Source organism: Onychostoma macrolepis, chromosome 14, assembly GCF_012432095.1.
Source record: "Onychostoma macrolepis isolate SWU-2019 chromosome 14, ASM1243209v1, whole genome shotgun sequence".
NCBI lineage: Eukaryota > Metazoa > Chordata > Actinopteri > Cypriniformes > Cyprinidae > Onychostoma > Onychostoma macrolepis.
Window position 1 is genome coordinate 8,416,823 of NC_081168.1, and position 21,034 is coordinate 8,437,856.

The 21,034-nt window shown below is 37.6% G+C and overlaps 1 protein-coding gene across 7 annotated transcripts in view; it reads right to left on the reverse strand.

Annotated features, from left to right (window-relative positions):
• fgf13a (fibroblast growth factor 13a) overlaps positions 1-21,034 on the reverse strand; it is a 132,430-nt gene that overhangs the window by 31,806 nt on the left and 79,590 nt on the right. For 6 of the 7 annotated variants that reach the window (XM_058797911.1, XM_058797905.1, XM_058797906.1 and 3 more), the window contains one exon: positions 7,795-7,905. In XM_058797911.1, coding sequence (XP_058653894.1) covers positions 7,795-7,905 — 111 coding nt within the window. Of the gene's footprint in view, positions 1-7,794; positions 7,906-9,726; positions 10,621-21,034 lie in introns of those variants that run through there. The other variant, XM_058797908.1, reaches the window with a different exon arrangement.

A 21,034-nucleotide genomic window follows, 5' to 3' on the forward strand; every position in this document is an offset into this window, starting at 1 on the left:
ATGCAAGCAGCATGAGTCTGAGAATACAGATGTGCATGCTTACGTTTCTCATCAGCATCATGTCAGCCGCGCTGACATTCTGTCCACTCACATACACTTCATCAACACAGCGCCCGACTCACCAGAATCCGCAAAGATTACTAACACTCCAGTATAAACACCCTAGAAATGCTTTAGCAACTCTCTAGAACGCAACCAGCTAGCATCTATCTGACAGTCTTTGTCTATTTGTGTAACACTTGTATGGACTGTAAAAGCTTCAAGCCAACATCAAAGTTTACCTAACTACAAGTATTTGGGTTTTATTTTTCCTCAACCAAATGGCCTTGATTTATATCAGTAGAAAGTTTTTTTTAGCTATAAGATTTTGAAACTTTTTTCCATTGTCCGTTAGTTCATTGTTCTGATAAAATGTCACTTTTGAAAGACTTTTTTAAAATATTACATTTAACATTACAAAGACAGCGTTGCTACTGTAAACTACAACAAATATTTATTTATTTACTTATTTTTTTGATTGAAATAAAGCCGAAATAAAATGACAATGTAGAAATGCTGCTTGGCAACTAACTGAAATAAAATAAATTGTAGTATTAAAAGCTCTAATACTAAATTAACTAAAACTTAAACTGAAATAATGAAAAAGCTATATATAGCTGAATATATAACTGAAAATTAAAAAATAAAAGCTCATTCAAAATAATAAATACAATAATCGTATATATAAAAACACTAAAGTAACATTGTAAAGACATTTTAAAATTACTTTTGAAAGGAGTGAAATTATTTCCTTTATGAAATTAATTCCTCATGAGGCCAAAACTCAGGAACTCTCGCAGCACACATGACATGCAATAAAACAATAAACGTTCTAATCTGACAGGAAGATCTGGGAGAAAGACCATTTGCACATCTGTCCCTTGACCCATCCTTAGGCTCCCTCCTTCCCCCCTGGGCATGACATAGAAGTGTCAAGAACTCAAGTTGCCAGACTTACAAACTGAATTTATTATATCTTAAGAATTAATGATCTTAACCCTTTCATATTTGGTATCATTTTGAAGGTATCTGTGCGATTGGTAAACTGGTCTCAATTTCACAGTAGTCACTTTTATTATGAGAAATATTGAAAACTTTTGTAGAATTGTGTTCTGGTGAGGAGGGGGTGTGTCCCCCTTTAGGGGTCAGCGGGAATGTTTATCCATCTTCATCCAGGTGCGACCCTGGAGCACTAGAACCAAAAACACCAAAAAGTCTTTTATCTTTTTACAACTTATCTGAAGATTTTTTGTTTTTCTTATTTGGGTATATAAGGGAAGTGACAAAACACTACTTTGGAATTTCTGTAGTCAGAAAACCCCATGCAGTGTGTGAGGTCTCTGGAGCTCTCGCTGCCGTGTGTCTCTCTGCTGTCAGGTATGATTTAAAAATGTAATTGTGTTAAACACATTGTGCCCATAGTGCACACTGTATAGTTGTTTGTGCTACGACATGTGCACATAGGCTAATTAAGTTTATTTTCTAAAACATCTGAGTGCTTTGCTATGCATTTGAGACCGTGTGTCTTGTGTTAAATTAGGATAACTGTTACATGTGTGACTATGTTCAATTTGTTCGTCTCCTGCGTAGGTCACTTGGCTATTTCCCATATAGCCACAGTCTCTATGTACAGGAGCAGGGTTGCCACGTGGTTACAATGTGATTCACAATTGCATTATCCTTTCTAAATTGGCTTCTAATTGTTTCATTATGTGATTGGCATGATACAACTTTACATTTGATTTATTCTGAACTGTCCTGAAATCATTATGACTATTAGACTGTGAGGAGGCTTTTGTTACCGCACATCTACGGCCAGGATAGGTCAAACTGAAGGCTCATGAATGAACGGAGCAGTAGGCACGTCATCTGAGACCTCAGATTTCTGTCTATCACTGGTGCTAGCAAGTTGTACGGGAAACGACTAAGTAAACTACACTTTATATCATAAGCAAGCAGTTGGCGGCAGACAATTAGGTATTAGTCTACCTACATCCTTTGACTAACATCGGACTGGTGAGTTTGTGTCCGTGAGATCTACGCAAAACCCGGGGCGTGAGACTCTATGCGACATTAGGTACCCAGTGAACGGATAATTGAAAGTATGGGATGTCTAGGATAATCAAATATCTAAATTAATATAGAAGCGATATTTGTGATCAGTTTTTAATTAGAAGTACAGTCTAAATTTAATGATCACTTGGAATTGTAGTCAGATTGAGCACGGAGCTAGACCAAAATTGAAACTAAATCCTGATGAATTCAGAAGCGCAAGTAAAAGACCGAATACGCAATAAACCTTCAACCAGGCTGCTGGATTCCATTGTTTGGACTAGCGGGTGGATCCTTACACTTTTTTAATGAAAATAGTTTTTACACATTTTACTGCATTTCTAACCCTGATTTTTCCAAGTGTTTTATAGTTAAATCCAGTGCACTTTAACCTGACTTATTATGATCTAAATGTGGCAGCATTTCATCTCTCTCCCTGGCACTTGTGTGTTGAACTGCTGTCTCTTTAACATAGTTCCTCTTTTTCCCTTTCACACGCGCTCTCTTTCTCTCTGTCTGTTTCACACTCTTCCCTCCGTCTCTTTCACACATTCTCTCTCTGTTGAGCAGTTAGTGAGCTGTGCGGGGCTCTGTCTTCCTGGTACCACTGGCTGTGCCAACTCTCCTCACACCTTTGTCCCCCCTGTCACCACGTAAGCCACAAAGCTGACAATCTCTCCCATCCACACAGCCTCTTTCTGCCAGTGGGAAAAGTGAAGCAGCCAGCCAGCCACCCCTAACACTGAGAGTATCTGAGGAACATAAGCTTGAGAAGAAAAAAGCACAAGCTTTTTGAAAAAAAAAAAAAACATATGAGCCATTTCACTGGTTATGTAACTTAGCTTGATTAAAAAAACAAGGAGGAAACAAACTTGTAAATTAAAAGGCTGCTTTCCTTCAGTGAGTGTGTGTGTGTGTGTGTTAACAGAGAACAATGCACACTGATCTAGATTAGCACAATTTATACTGCCTTCATGTGACAACCACAAAACAAGTTTTGTGTTTTAGGAATATGTACTCTCATCAACTAAAATATTATCCCTCCTTTATCTCTTAAAGGGTTAGTTACCCCAAATATGAAAAGTCTGTCATTAACTCACACTCATGCACTTTTTCTTCTAAAGGTATATGACAGTTTTGTGATGAACTGACCAAAATTTGTCAAAATCTGATCAATTAAAAATGTAAATATTCAGTGATCTATTTATTTATTTTTTAAGGGATACTTCACCAAAAATAAATAAATAAATAAATACATTTTAAAAATCCTCACCCTCAAACCTGTAAGACTTTTGTTAATCTTCAAAATACAAATGAAAATATATTTTTTAACAAAACCTGATAAATATCTGTCCCTCCATTGTAAGTCCATCCCACCCAAAATTTGACACTTCACAATGTTCATAAAGAAATTATAAGAAAGCCATAACAATCAAGCTAAATTAGTCCTAGTCTTCTGAAGAGCTACAGTATGATCACTTTATATTTTGAACTGAGCTTTTATTCACATAAAACATCAATGGTCATACAATAGAGCACATGAAAAATGGTAATAAGGAAAACTCAAACATGCATGCTTGAAGATGGACAAAATTTGTATGGGTTTGGAGCAAAATGGTGAGTAACTGATGACAGAATTTTTATTTTTGGGTGAACTATCCCAATTTTTGTCATTATTTGCACGCTCTCATCTCATTTCAAATAATCTGGGTGACCAAATTTGGGTGAACTATCCCTTTAACTCAATCTACGTCCCTGTTTCCTCACCCTCCAGAGAGAACATAACCAGAAATGCCTTCTGCCTTTCATCATAAACATGAGAGCTCTTGATTAATATTTCTTATTTCCTGCAGAGCTCAATCGATGGCCATGTTGCTATTTTACACAACAGTCCGGAGTGCTTTCCATCCCCTCTAATCCCACATCAAGGCCCTTCCTCTCCCCTCTGAACCCCTCTGACACCAGCCAGGTCCACCTGTAGAGATCTGCTCTCTTCCTGCTCTGTGGTCTATGGCCACTGACTCATACGAAGAGTTTTAGAAGCCAAATGCAGATGCTTTAATGAGCTATTGATTACATTTGTATGAAAGGAGGATAATATGTTTTTCGTATCTTCATCTTTTGTGGCATAGACACATAGGCAGTTACGAGCAGACCTCATTTCAGAGGGATTACCAGAGCTTGGTCGCTGGGGGTTGTGGAGAGGAGACTCAATTACTCACACCTAATAGAGCACCTGAGCACAGAGATCTGGGAAGATCAAGAGGGCACGATAATCATCTCTACAAAAAAGCCAATACAACAACCATCAGGATTCAGTAAAAAGTCTCTCCTACAGCACCAATCACTGAAAACATGGGTGAGAAGACTTCCTGTTCACTTAGTATAACATATAAAGGATTAGTTTGGCCAAAAATGAAAATTCTGTCATCATTTAGGCCTTCATCAAAACATGCATTTACTCTCTTCTGTGAAATGCTATGCAGTTCAATGCAGTCACAAATAATGGGGACTAGAGCTTTAAAAAGGACACAAAACACTAGTGCTGCACGATATATCACATGCGATATTTAATGCGCATCTTGTCAGTAAATCCGGTTCTGTAATCAGCGGTAATTTCCATCACGTGCGTGATTTCACATGGAGCTGCATTTACCACACAGAGCCGTTGTTCACTGACAAGCTGCGCAAATCCACATTGATAATGAACGTGGATTTGCGCAGCTTGTCAGTGTTAAAATATTAAAAATATTATGTAATCTATTGATTTATTTCTAAAGCAATGTAATCCATATGAATTGAGCAGTTTAATCCAAGTCTTCTGAAGATACACAATATCTGTAAATGATCAACAGATTTAATTTAGACTTTTTTTCATATATAAATATATAGACCTAGACCTAATCAAATATGGTAAATGGAGGCTCAAATATGCTTGTTTGATGTTTGTTTGTTTCGTTTTGTTTTTTTGTGCACAAATCAAGTCTGTCAGGTGTCATTAAAAATGCCTTTACTTGTGTCTCAAAGATGAAAAAAAGTCTTATGGCTTTGGAATGACATAAGGGTGAGTAAATGATGGCAGAATTTTCATTCCCTTTAAATAATACTAAAGGATCTTGGACGTTTTAATTCTGATGTTTAATTCTAGATGCCTGGATAAAACCATGTACAGTAAAACTGGGTAAACTTTTATTGCTTTTTTAGAGAAACATTTCAGCCTTTCATTCAGATGTTAGTATTTCAGTTTATTATATCCAGAGATAAATCAGACTGATTAGAATACACCATGACTGACTGAAAAACACATCAGCCTACTCTTCAGATGGAAGGCGAGTTAGCAGAGATAAAACCTAATGTTGACGGAGAGAAAGGTCTCCTGCCAAGATACATTGATCAGGAATTGAATTAAGCTCTAAAACTCTGCACAAAGAGACATAATCCAATAGAGCATCCATACCTGACATTTACTGCCCAGAATGAGCTTTTGTCTTGTTCCTCCAAGAGCTCATCACAGTCAGACTTGAGAGATGGAAAAGCTGATTTTCAATAAGGTCTTTATCTTTAAATGTCCGCTTCTCAACCCCCTTGATCTGCCCAATTCATCTAATAAAATCCATTTGATTCTATCATTATCAAATGGCAATGAAACCTTCTCATTCTGGCTGACATTCTCACACAGTTAGAAATAACCAATAAAACATAATAATTGATAGATTTTTGAGTGATTTGCCTAAATTTTCCTGTCAAGCCTACTATCTTTGAGAGAAAGAAGATATTTATCATTTATTTATTTATAGCACCATGGCATGACTTTAGGGCAAAAAAAAAATAATAATTGCATTTGTCTGATATATGCTATAAACACCTAAAAACTGGAACTAATGTCATATTTATGGGATTTACGTGAAACAATGACATAATATTTTAAACTTAACATGCTCAATCACAATCAGAAGCGCAATGAGCATCAGTTAAGGTAAGAGACGTACATCTATTCCAGAGAGTAAAGAGAGCTTTGGAGCAGACCCTCATCCCTATCAAACACACACACACTCACACACACACCAAGAGGAGAGCCAAGAGGACTGCACTGCCGTCGCTATGGAGACAAGGGCACCAAGCTCCTAACAATTCTATTTTTGTAGCGTGAGAGATAGAAGCTCCCTGTTTTCCCACTTCTCTTCTCCAGCAACAGCTTTTCATTCTCTCCACAAAATAAGGGAGAGTGGTGGGAAAAGCAGGTCAGCTATTATGTAATCTCACCCCTATATAACTCATTTTACCTCAGTCAATCACGCAGGGGAAGAACACAAACAAGAAAATAAACAAGCACGCAGCAAGAGACGGACTGGCCAGCTGCACCGGTGGCGCAGATTCAACTCAAGGGTGAATAAAACACGAATGCTTGAGTCAAACAACCACTATTTAAATTCAAACAGAGGGTGTTATTTCAATTAGCACGGCTCTTCAAGTTAAACATTGTTTATGTGCACTAGACACAAATTTATGTTAATCTAGATGAGCATGATGGATGAGAGGATTTGGAGACTCGAGTGATCACAGTTACAAATGACTCCTTTCACCACAAACTCATTTGCTCGATATAAGCGTCATCTTCACCCAATGACTAATTGAATAGAGTCAAGCTAATTTACAGGCCCCAGAATGCCACAGACACTTAGCGTCAGTGAGATATAGCACATATTAAATTAGAGCCCTGCCAACCAGCCAGCCGGCTCCATCCGCACTTGCCTACGGAATAAATAATTCACACTTGCAGGTGCCCGGCAAGATGACTTCAAATGACACAAAATAATCTTTGGTCGTAAGGGACAAAAAAAGTTTTTTTTCAGGCACTATGGACATCCGCCTAAAAATGTTTCTCTCGTACTTGGGCTTTCCAGCCACACTGACTGTTCTCTCTAAAGAACTGTTTTCTCAAAAACAGTGACCGCTCCGGCTACTTTTTCCATTTCAGGATAATAAAGAACTGAACCTCTTGACTCTTGTGACCAATACAGTAACTGTAAAAGTATTAAAAAGTGAAAAGCAAAGCTGAAGCTGTCTATAAGTGCCATTATGAGACAGAAATGCTGTCTGAAGGAGCAGTACAGCTGCCAAGGAAACAATAACGACAGCAGCTGTCACTGAAATATGAGTAGACATCCAGTGTCCCCGAAAAAGCGTTTGGACACTTAAGTTGCACTTAAAAATGTCTGGATGTCATTGCATTAGATGCAACATATCAAACCAAGTGGCATCTGCAAATGATGCAAGACTAGAACTAACTTCACTTTTCTAAGGCATTTTTGCAATTACGTTTTACCAGCTGGTCTTGAGGAGATTTTTAAGGAAAGTATACAGTCAGTTCCCTTCACTGTCCTAGTTGAGTAACTATGGGCATGTTCCGGTAACGTTTGGCAACCATAAAGTATCCAAATACTTTATTCTAAACTGTATTTTTATTGCTGAATCATTTGAGGCCTAAAAACATGTTTGTGAAGCAATATAATTCTTATATTTAAAATAATAATAATAATAATTTAACACCACTCTGTTATTCAACACAAAAGCATTCATATATCACGTGTCCAAATATTTTTAGGGGCAACTCTATCAGTGTATCCTTGTTTCCAACTCTGAACTTGTGTCTTGACGGGTGAAAATTTGAGAACATATTCTAAAAGAGGCCAGCTGACTTACTGAAACCACTGTCCTCCTCTTTAGTGCCATCAATGGTTCCATCTGCTTGGAGCTGCAAATGAAAGCCCTGTCGACTGTACAGCTTCGTTACGATCCCCTTCAGCTGGGGCTCTGCAAAAAGACAGAAGGTAGAGAGAGAGAGAATGAGAAAAAGACAGGGTTAAACAGGCATTGCCACAGTGAAAGTGTTGGGGGCTTTAAAGCTCCTGGCTTAGCAAGAGCTTTCCATGGTCTACAGATTTGAGCCTGCATTACAAACAAGAGATCAGACCACAGTGACAGAAGAACAGGGAAAAAAAAATATCTACATGTGGAAATAGTTCTCAGAGCCACCACGCAGGAAATTGGTGAGAGCTGCAATTTGCAAGGAAACTGCAGTCTTCTGGCCATGATAAGAATTCATGTGAATATGTAGATGCAGAGAGCTATATCACCTTACATGGGTCTGATCTGCATGACTGAAACTAAAAAGCACAACTATACAGGACACAGCTCTCCCGTGCAAAATACCAGATTGCATCAGCAGATCTGTAGTTAATAAGGCTTAGAGAGTCGGTGGATCATGCTATTAACACTGATTAACTTTCATTTATCATAGGAGATTTAAAAAAAACGTGTATATTAGGTTACATCTTATAATAAAAACTATTTATATAGACCATTTAAATTGTAAACATCCCTGAATTTCAGTCATTAGAATACAAAGAGAATATTAATGTTTAATATAAGTCTATTAGATATAAATCCAGGATAAACCAAAATGCATTACCATACACATGCTATAGTACGGTGCAATACAGATACATTACAACTGGTTGGATAAATGTCTGAATGAACATATTAAATTTCATTTCGAAAGGCGTCACTTCTCAACTTATTAAACATGGATATGGAAATATGCTTATGTTCATGCGTATCTGTAAACAAGATCGTAGGCATGAGCCTGTTTAATAAAGACGAATCACTGCTGCAAACAACTGCCACTCTACACACACAAACTTCCACACTTCTGCTTAGGTGTCACATAAGGGTTATGTAAGATGCTGTCTGGGGAGGGAGGCAAGGTAACTGGGACTATGACAAGCTTGTAAGTAAACAGTTGTGTGCTGAATGTGTGCGTGTGATAGATAGATAGATAGATAGATAGATAGATAGATAGATAGATAGATAGATAGATAGATAGATAGATAGATAGAGTAAATTAAAGTAAATTTCTACTGATTCCTGGTAGGTCTTACTACTTATGGACGGAGTTACTACAGACCATCCACACAAAGTCTGACCGCTCAGATCATCATAATATCAATCATGAATTATGTTACTTAATTATTCGACTTGAAGTCACTTTCTGTAAAGGAATAGTAGTTAATAAAACAATAAAAATCATTTATAGGGTAACAGCAGATTTTGCTGCAGAATATCTATATGGTCCAGATTGTGAGACTAAATCACCAGAGACTCATCTAGCTTGCTAGATAGCTGTTGTCCAAACAATGTGCCAAACAATAACCTGCTTAGTTTGCTTTCTATTGTCCCTGTGTCCCTGAAGAGATGAAAAACACTAGAGAGCTGACACTAAATCAGTATCAACATCATTGCAGCACAATATCTGCAGAAAAACATAAAGTTCTGTCTTTTCCCCCTTACAAATTATTTGGTCAAAATGCCTGAAAAGTTCAGTAAGGTCGTGTATCTGAGTCTGACTGAAATCTCACTCTGAAGTGTGAAAGTACATGCTGGCGACTTTTGAAAACAGTAAGTGCCCTTGCTTTATAGGAATGGCAAGTACTTTTTAAAAATTCAAAATGCAACATTTTAAAATCCATTATTTTTGAAAGTAGAGACACAAATGCATTGATAATGACAGAGATGCTGTTACGCAAATAATAGCCATATTAATTAAGAACCCAAAAAACACATGTAACATCAGACCTGGTCGTCTCCTCCTGCGCTTTTTGGAGCCGAAAAGCTTGACTCTGGAGAAGACACTGAGTCGACTGGGTTTCTCGCATGTTCCTTTGGTTTTGTTCGGACTGCTCACGCAGCGGCAGGCGTTTGATTTCTCACGCTCCCTCGCCTGCCTCTTCTGCCGAATAAGGGAGCTGGCGATCGCCGCAGCCATGGCCAGTTTGACGGTGCGACACCCAAAACTTTCAGAGGACACAATCCGTTTCCCCACCTCCTCCGCGACACGATCTCTTTTGGGAAATCTTCACTGAACAGCTCACATCCAAGTCTTCATACACCGGTCACCGCCATCGTTCGTTAATGCGAATGACAGATTGGCAGAAAGGAGTTGTAAACTAATACAGCTTTAACACAAAACGCAGTTATGTAGGTGACGGTACGCGCATCTCTCCAACGCTCATTTTCTTCAGAGATAAAGTCCTCAAACAGCTCTACATTCAATTAGCTGCAGTCTTACCGCATCTGTCTCCAGATAATGTCACTATCTGGCTATTTCGAGTAATAACGGAGAAGATGTTCCTCCAGACACCGAGAACACGCTTCGCAGCATCCCACAAAGCAGTCAGTCACAGCAGCACACAGAACAGAGCCATGTGAGAGAAACACCTGTTAGCGAGCGCACGAGCGCGATTCACTCTTGGGTGCGCGCGCTTTGTGTGTGTGGGTGTGTGTGAGAGCGAGAGAGTTAGTTTCAGTTCATCTTCTGAATCCCTTTGTAATGTAGAAACAGACGACTACAACACGAGCGACAAGTTAAAACCTAGCGGTAGTCAAATTCGGAAAAGATAAACCACTCAACGTGAGGACAAAACAGTTTGCTCGGTTCGTTGTGGTATCTGACTAGTGCTAAAGGTATTTCTGCGAATCGGTTCTTTCGAGCAGCTCGTTTCAAAGAACCGGTTACAATGATTCAGAAATTATTTTACGTCATGGCGTAATTAAGTTATATTAATGCGGGTGTTTATCGTTTACTTTCTGTTAAAACGAAATGATGTATTAAATAGAAATTTAGTTTTAGTCAAATGTAAACATTTTCAGTAAACATAAATAAATAAATAAATCTAAACTACAAATTTTCTTCACTCATCAGTTCTTAATTAATTACGAATCTGCCATGTCTGAAAGAAACTAGGCTGTAATCCCATTTATATTAAAATGTTATCCTATATTAAATAGTGTTATTCGATTAAATTCCTGAATCGTATATTAATCTAACACGTCCGAAAGAGGGCGTGTCTCGGTTCAATGGGCTAGTGGTTAACCGAAAATCGCTGTGACCGATTCAAGATCGTTTCAATCGATTCACTGAAAAGATCAAATTTAGACGATTCGAACATCGCTAGTTCGCGAACGCGTCCTTCTTACAGAGCTGTTCTGGGGCGGTGGACGAAGAGTGAGGAACAACAAAACAATATTTTTATGTTGTAGTGAAGTGCGTAAAGATTAGTCCTAAAAACTAGATCCTGAATGTCTGAGAATCATTCAGTGTGAACAGCGAGCTGGGTGATCAATTTCTAACAGGGAGACGAATCTATCGGGCTGCCTCTCCCGTTAGAGACTCGAAGGGAGACGGTGACACACACAAATGTGACAGCTGCAAGTGAACTGGAGCACTTGAAGCTTTATAATGTTTAGACAGTTACACAGTCGAACATAATGTGCCAGTCATGTGTTATATTTCTTTCCCAAACATAACGGATCGCGTGGAAACAACAGAATTGCGATGTCCTGATTGGAGGAGTGTTGGTTGCCATGGCAGTGAGTTTCCTGCGTGCGTGGCAAAAGCACAGTTGTCTTCTGGCCCACTCATAATAACATGCATATTAATATTTGCACTACATAATTTTCATAAATAAAAAATAAAATACTGTTGTAACATTGCTTCCATTCGAGATGCACGATGTATATTAAAAAAACATTAGGATTTTTTTTTTTTTTTTTACCTGCATTACTGGAAAGATTAAGAAAAGTCCTAATCAAATCAAATCACGTTAAGTGACTGATTGTAGGACGCATTACACTCAACATCCTCAGTAACTATTATCGATCTCAACCTTTCAGACTCCTGCCTGGTCATTCAACTGCAGGGCACCTTATAGATTTTATATGCTCATCAACAGCGCCATCTACTGTCCAATAATCGCATTATAAGACGCAATACGACTCAACTACACGTTTGAACGGAAGACAGACATCAAACGTTACGATTGGGGGAAAAAACCCAGATAATATTATTTTGATTCAGTAATGCAAAGTTACAATGAAAATAAAATGCTAGAAAACACTTTCAGCCCTTCTTATGTCAATAACAGGCATTTTTAGTTGAGTTAAATAACCGTGGATTCTCTGAGGTGCGCAAATGTGATTCACTCCACATAAAAATTCTATTTTAACATTTAATTAGGGTAAATATGATGAAAAATGTTCTTAAAATTAAAACCTGTAATCTTTATAAATACACGCTACTAAAAACTAATAATACGATACGGGATTAAGACAGACAAATAAGACTGTGAGAACGAAGAGTGAATTAGTAAAATAAATATGACATAAAGAAAGAAGACGCTAATGAAACATTACAATGAATCTGCAGTTCAGCACCTCGGACAGCTCCACAAACTGACAGCCCAGAGAACAGTTAGACAAAACAAATAGACAAAACTTGAACCTGAAACCAATAAAGCCCTCTAAAAGTAATAAACAGTGAATCCAGCAGGTCATTTTCAATGCCGACTATAAAATTCTAAATATACCTTAAAACCAAAGAACCAAAAAAGTGAAGAAAAACCTTACCTGATGTTGATTTTCTGAGAGGAAATGTCATATTTAGCTATTAAATAGTGGAAAGAACAAAGCAGGGAAACAGTGGTGATTCACTGCAAGCAGGAGGATGTTTTCAAAGTTTTAACCATACTAAAAGAAATCCTAATGGAACAGTCGAGAGGCCATCAAGGCGGGGCCAGCTGCATTCAGAAATCATTAATGGACATTAGTGACTAGCCATTACGACTTCTAAAGCGGTCATTAAAGATTCATTGGGAAGCGCTGTTGATCCGGCAAACACAGGGCGTGTGTTCACTAAACTGCAGTGCTCTGGGTCAAAATTGCAGGGAGAAAATCGAACATTGTACTTCCTACTAGAGCAGAGCTTTTGTTCCTCTCACGTTACAAAGAAACGGCTGTAAAGTGATCCTTTAATGCGTCGCGTAAACCAGTTATACCAGACCTTCCATTCTCCACTCAGAAGCATCAACGAGCATCTGCAGATATACGGCAAACATTAGCTGTGCTTTTCCCTTCTGTTGTTCTCAAAGAGTCTGACAGATTTAACAACAATCTAAGCATCCAGATAAAAGAGATTCAACACAATTCTTTTAATAAAAACATCTGTAAAAGCTGCCAGTAGTCCAGTAAACTTGACAAAACTATGAGAAATACCGAAATAGCAAGATGAACTTTAATATCAATTCCATTCCATTAATAGCAGTCTGAAGATTTAAACCACCCAAGGTTTGCATATTTATAAGCATGAGCAAATTAATGTAGTTAGACTGACTGAACAAAATAATCAGCCACTGATTGTCACAAAACAGCTCAATATAACAATCACAATAAATATGTTTATGACGGAAGCAGAAAATGCTAAATGAGGCAGATCTCAGGTGATTCTCTAAAACATCACTGAAAGTGAAACCAATAAACAATCACTTCTGACCTTCAACAGCACCTTAATTTCAAGTGTATTAATAAAGGCATCAATGTCTGTTATACCAAAGGTAAATGCAAAAGTAAGGATATAAAAACATTGTGAAATGCAACAAGAGAGCCACTGTCCAGATGAACACAAAATGCTTTTCCACAACAATCAGATAATATTCTTTAAACTAACGATTTGGTGGGAGGGATCTACAGCATCAGACACTTACTCCAAATAACATTTACTGCCAGTAAGACAAGTTGTATGTTTTATCTTTCATCATGTATCCCCTCCATAATGCTTTTTCATCGAGCCCATAACCATACAAGCCCTATATATTTATTAAAAGTGGCCAATAGAAAATGAATGATTCATGAATCACTGCCTCAAAAGTGTTTATCAAAGGTTTGTCCACTAGATGGCGCAAGCTAATCATATTTATGAAGCTGTGCAGTCCATCCATTATTTCATAAAGCCACTTATGTTTGTCTGGTACATTATGTAACTGAATACCTAACTATTACTGATATTTAGGCTAGATTAATATAAGCTATATAAGCTAAATTACAATTACCTATTTAATAACGTGAACAATTCAAAGTTGAAAATGTTCCAGTTATTTGCATATTTAATAGAACTTGACTCTTACTTTACTCTTCAGAGGTCAAAATGACATCTTTATTTTTACAACATAGATTGTAAGATCAATAAAGTGCTACACAAATTTTTGTGGGGCAAAAACCTGACAATGGCTTTGCATTTTAGCATTTCCAGTTTCAGAAACCTGAAGTCAATGGGCTTTTTGCTAAATGCCTGAAATATAGTGGTTAAGCTCAAGATATTTTCATTTATTCTTGTCATGAGGCAGTCACTAACAAGTGGCTAAATGGGATTACCGAGGTTGTTAGGGATATTAAATGCCAATGTGTTAAACAGGTAAACTCATCTATCTACTCACTAGTACACTTTTAAAGCCTCACTCTGTTAATGACCGTGCTCTTAATGTCAGGTGCTTAATAGTTAGGTCATGCAACTGTTGTGTAGTTTGTTTATAGTCTATATCTAGCTTTTTACTTCTGATTGTATTTAGAAAGATCATAAAAGTTGTTTATCTGTGAAGATTATGATAAACTAAACATGTACAAATCAAAGTTTTGTTGGTCACAGAGCTTATTTCCTGCAATAATTTAAAAAGCAATGCAATCCTATTAGTTTTTGTCAAGGGAACTAGGAGGATGCAAATTTCTCAGTTGCTTTACAAAAATACGTCATTGCTGCAGCACTCTGTAAGAAACTACACTGACAAGGACAAACAAATATAGAATTATTCATGACTTCTTACGTTTTTTGTTTTTCTCTTCGAGTCAATGTCGCTTGTTATTGATCTTGTTGATCTATGTTATTGAATATTTTTGGAGTTGTAGTTTGAGCTGTATGATAAATGAAGCAGAGGGTCATTTAACACTAATGACATAAATCAAGCAACAAATTAATTTGTTTGGCATTTCAGGTCCTTGAAGATCGATTACAAACATATAGTGATAGAAAAGACATTGCTATTTAGCATCAACCATAAAATGCAGAAAAAATGGAAGCACAATGGAAGTCACAGCTGATCAGAAGGCGCACACAGCTTGATGATTATGATTATGGATTATAGGAGCTTTGATGAAAAACACTGCTGCACAATTAATGTGACTGCTGTCCACTAACTACTGACAGACATTATACACTAAACATTAGCTACCTTTACAATACCTATGCTGGTTTTACAACATCCTCAGGTGGTTCAAAATTCACAATTCTACCCCCACTAAAGAAGTGCAAACCAGCAGTGTTCACTGTTTGTTCTGCATGTTTGAACGGCAGAAACCTCTCATATATCAGAGGGTTCACAAAAACAGACTCATAACATACAGAAAATGCCTTGCAGATGAGGAAACAGCCACAATAGAGCACCTGTTTTATTACATTCACTGCGCTATTACAGAGTTGACACACACACACTGATAATTGTGCCAGTTCCTGCTGACACACACAGGCACACAGATGGCCATACTGATCCTCTCTCATCGCCTGGGAACGCTCAGATATCAGCAGCATACAGCCTTCTCTTCACCAAGCACAGCCAGAAAGAATGACATCATCCCTCAAAGATGCGCAGACATCATGGCTGTGAGCGCATTCAGTGGCCACTAGATAGAGCTGTTGTTAACAGACTTTGAGATGCATAAGTTACAGAAAACGAAGAGCCTTTTGACCTCTGCATCTTATTTTCTATCCTCAGTGGAAGGTAGGTGTGTAATATTTAAAACGCATTCATTTTTGAGTTGTGTCAATGATTATAGGTTACTGTGAGTATTCAAAAGGTGATCACAGACACAGAGGATCAATTGGGTGTCATGTTTTACCTTTAAACAGCAAGTGAAACGAACAGAGATTAAGCTGAAAATGGCGGGGAAAAAAAGAGTGAAGATGAAGTATGCATTGTCCTAGTGTGGCCCAGGAGCCCATGCGGGTTCACAGCATCTTATTGCTGCTAAAAACAGGAGGGCCTTCTGATGAGCGCCGGCCACTAGCACTGTGGCAATGGCAGGCGTTGTCATGGAGACAGTGTCTATATCACAGTGTGTGTGTGTGTGTGTGTGTGTGTGTGTGAGTGTAGTAGATGGGGGAAGGGGAACATCATCCTCAACCCTCTACTACCCCCATCTCCCCTTTTTTTCTCTTTCTCTTCACGCACTGTCTTTAACAGCAAAATGGGATTTTCAAATCATGTCCACAACCAGGTTACACGTCACATGCGGTCTGCTTTGAGCCGCTGATGTAATAAGTGTTAGACGGTGAGAAATAAAATAAAGTGTAATTGGAAGAGATGAAAGGGAGAGATTGGGAAAATAAAATAATAGTGTGGGTGCAACAGAATGAGAGGGATGGGGCATATTTGTCATCATCCAAGGTTATGATAAGGAGAAGATGAATGCAGAGATTGTGAGTGACAGAAAAGAAGAAAGAGCAACAAAAAGGATGAATAAGATGAGACTGTGATTTAAAAAAAAATCCACCAAAGTCTAAATAAATTAACCTCCATGTTCTGTTGAAATTGACTGTTTTTTATGTTATTTCTAAAAATAAGATTTTTAATTGTTTTTGACATCTTTATGCTCATCAGGGCTGCATTTATTTGATCAAAAATACAGTAAAAATAGAAATATTGTGAAATATTATTAATATTACAAATAACTGTTTTATATTTTATTATATTTTAAAATGTAATTTATTCTTTTGATGGCAAAGCTGAATTTACTCCAGTCTTCACTGTCTCATGATCTTTCAGAAACCATTCCAATATTCTGATTTGGTGCTCAATAAACATTTCTTATTATTATCAAAATAAAAACAGAAATATTTTGTAACATTATAAATGTCTTTACTGTCATTTTAATCAATGTAATGCTTCCTTGCAAAAAAAAAAAAAGATAAATAAAAATAATAAATGAATGAATGAATGAATACAATTTAAAAGGAAAATTTGTATGTATGTATATACTGTATATATATATATATATATATATATATACACACACTGTATGTATGTATGTATGTATATACTGTATATATATATATATATATATATATACACACACTGTCTGTATGTATGTATGTATGTATATGTATATACAGTATATCGTAGAAGTGAGTACACCCCTCACATTTTTGTAAATATTTTATTCTAACTTTTCATGTGACAACACTGAAGAAATGACACTTTGCTACAATGTAAAGTAGTGAGTGTACAGCTTGTATAACAGTGTAAATTTGCTGTCCCCTCAAAATAACTCAACACACAGCCATTAATGTCTAAACCGCTGGCCACAAAAGTGAGTACACCCCTAAGGGAAAATGCCCAAATTGGGCCCAATTAGCCATTTTCTCTCCCCAGTGTCATGTGACTCGTTAGTGTTACAAGGTCGCAGGTGTGTTAAATTTGGTGTTATCGCTCTCACTCTCTCATACTGGTCAAAGGGAGATCAACATGGCACCTCATGGCAAAGAACTCTCTGAGGATCTGAAAAAAAAAAAAAAAATCGTTGCTCTACATAAAGATGGTGTAGGCAATAAGAAGATTGCCAAGACCCTGAAACTGAGCTGCAGCACGGTGGCCAAGACCATACAGCGGTTTAACAGGACAGGTTCCACTCAGAACAGGCCTCGCCATGGTCGACCAAAGAAGTTGAGTGCACGTGCTCAGCGTCATATCCAGAGGTTGTGTTTGGGAAACAGACGTATGAGTGCTGCCAGCATTGCTGCAGAGGTTGAAGGGGTGGGGGGTCAGCCTGTCAGTGCTCAGACCATACGCCGCACACTGCATCAAATTGGTCTGCATGGCTGTCGTCCCAGAAGGAAGCCTCTTCTAAAGATGATGCACAAGAAAGCCCGCAAACAGTTTGCTGAAGACAAGCAGGCTAAGGACATGGATTACTGGAGCGCAATGCGGTCTCTAACATCCACCAGCTCCGTGATGTTGTCATGGAGGAGTGGAAGAGGACTCCAGTGACAACCTGTGAAGCTCTGGTGAACTCCAAGCCCAAGGCTTGTTAAGGCAGTGCTGGAAAATAATGGTGGCCACACAAAATATTGACACTTTGGGCCCAATTTGGACATTTTCACTTATATTGGGGTGTACTCACTTTTGTGGCCAGCGGTTTAGACATTAATGGCTGTGTGTTGAGTTATTTTGAGGGGACAGCAAATTTACACTGTTATACAAGCTGTACACTCACTACTTTACATTGTAGCAAAGTGTCATTTCTTCAGTGTTGTCACATGAAAAGATATAATAAAATATTTACAAAAATGTGAGGGGTGTACTCACTTCTGTGAGATACTGTATACACACACACACACACACACACACACACAGTCACACACACACACACACACACACAAATAGTCTCTTATGCTCATCCAGCCTGTATTTATTTTATCAAAAACACAGAAAAAAATGGTAATAATGTGAAATATTATTGCAATTTCTAATACTGGTTTCTTAATTTAATTTACTCTTAAATATTATTTATTTCTGTGATGCAGCACTGAATTTTCATCAGCCATTACTCCAGCCTTCAGTGTCACATGATCTTTCAGAAATCATTCTAATATGCTGATTTATCATCAGTGTTGAAACTGTTCTGCTGCTTAATATTTTTTGGGAACCTGTGATACTTGTTCTTTGATTCTCTCATGAACAAAAAGTTAAAAAGGACAGCATTTATTTATTATTTATATCATTTATTAATTATCTGTAGTTTTGATCAAATAGATACAGCCTTGATTACCATAAAAAAACTTACTGATCCCAAACTGATCCCGGCAGTGTATACACACAAACACAAACACATACACATACACACACACACACACACACATACACATGCTCATATGTGATCTCTGCGATAATTAATGTAATGTTTTTCATGCAGGATGTTTGAAGCATGATAAATAATCCGTTCTCTTAAGATTGAATTTAAATGTTATACTTGAATGTGAAGTATGTTTTTAAACTAGTCCCTGACCCCAACCAGATCATTGTAATTTTAATTATATATTTGCACTTAAATCCTTATACAAAACAGCAACAGTCTGTAGTACTATGTAGGAGAGGATCATTAGAATGAGAACGATTTCTCAACAGCGTTGAGCAGTTACATACATCATAAAGTCAACACTGCCCCAATTATCAGGCTGTTGTGTCCTCATTAGGCCATCAGCTGCATTAGCAGGGGTGAGCAAGAGTCCATCACAAACCAGGCGGCTGATTATTCTGCAACAACCAAGTACACAACTATGGCTAATTTCATTCTGGGCCTCCAGGGACTCCCATTTAGCTTGAAGGAAAATTCAATTCAGAGACTCATCTCCAGCACTCTCGGAAAAACGCTATGTACAGTCACTGTGTGTCCTGACTCAAAGGAATAAAGTGTATGCATCAATAATCGGAAGTAGTAAGGAAGGTAATTACAGATGGCTGCTCTGTCCACTTCAGTGTGAGGACACTTTAACTGAGTGTGATCAGAACAGATAAAGGAGTCATTCTGACAAGTACTTGAAGTCATCAGCTGACATGTGGGTCATGCGAAAAGATCTGCTTTTAAAGCCGGAGTGTGCCATCAGCTTCAGAAAAACAAAAACAAATTAAAAAAAACATTGCTAAGTTAAAGAAATAGTTTACCAAAAATCAAACTTTGCTGAAAATTTACTTACACTCAGGCCATCTAAGATGTAGATGAGTTTGTTTCTTCATCAGAACAGTTTTGGAGAAATTTAGCATTACATCACTTGCTCGCCAATGGATCCTCTTCAGTGAATAGGTGCCGTCAGAATGAGAGTCCAAACAGCTGATAAAAACACAATAATCCACAATGTGACTCCAGTCCATCAATTAATGCATGTTTGTAAGAAATGAATCCATCAATAAGGCATTTTTAACTTCAAACCACTTCCAGTGAAAAAGTCCATCCCCTGCTGTCATGACTTTTTCACTACAAAGAGCAATATTATGAATTGAGGACTTGTATTTTAGCTGGAAACAGCAATTTGGCATTAAAAAGGTCTTAATGATTTATTTGTTTATTGCAAACATGCAGCTTTTCACTTCATACAACATTAACTTTGATGGATTGGAGTAGTTTGGATTACTGTGATGTTTTTATCAGCTGTTTGAACTCTCATTCTGACGGCACCCATTCACTGAAGAGGATCCATCGGTGAGCAAGTGATGTAATGCTAAATCTCTAAATCTGTTCCAATGAAAAAAAAAAAAACTTATCTACATGGATGGACTGAGGGTGAGTACATTTTCAGCAAATTTCAGCTGAAGGATTCAAGAAGTATAACGTCATGCAACCACAAATTATGGAAAGTAAAGTGTTTACAGTGTAGAACAGAATCCAATCTGTTATGTTGTGAACAAGGTGCTCATTTCCTGTGTTGAGCATGAGTTCATAAACCCAGCCTCAATCCTGGTCTGAGAGCTTGCACTCTTTGATGAGTGGGAGAAGTCTCAATCTCCAGAGCCAAATGAGCTGTGAAACGGCACACAACAGTGAGGTTCCGTGCTCGGGCCCATCTGACCTGAATGAGTAATCTGAGAGCTAGTTTCATTTGTATGAGCTCCACAGAGCCTAAGAACGAGAGAGAGAGAGCTGCCCCAGGTGATGCTGCGAGCCGAAGACAGCTGCAAACCCTTTTACACATTCTTACTGTCTCAATTCTGAGAGGATACAACCACAGTCACGCTCATTCAAACGTTCCCCCTTAGTTTTTGAGGCATTTTGATTTTGAATGCCACAAAAACAAATAAATAAAAATAAATATATAAATACACTACTGATTAAAAGTTTGGGGTCAGTAAGATTTCATTTTTGTTTAAAGAAATTGATTATTATATTCAGCAAGGATGCATTAAATTGATCAAATGAGACTGTAAAGATTTCTATTTTAAATAAATACTGTACTTTCTATTCATCAAAGAATCCAAAAAAATGTATCTAGGTTTCCACATATGTATTAAGC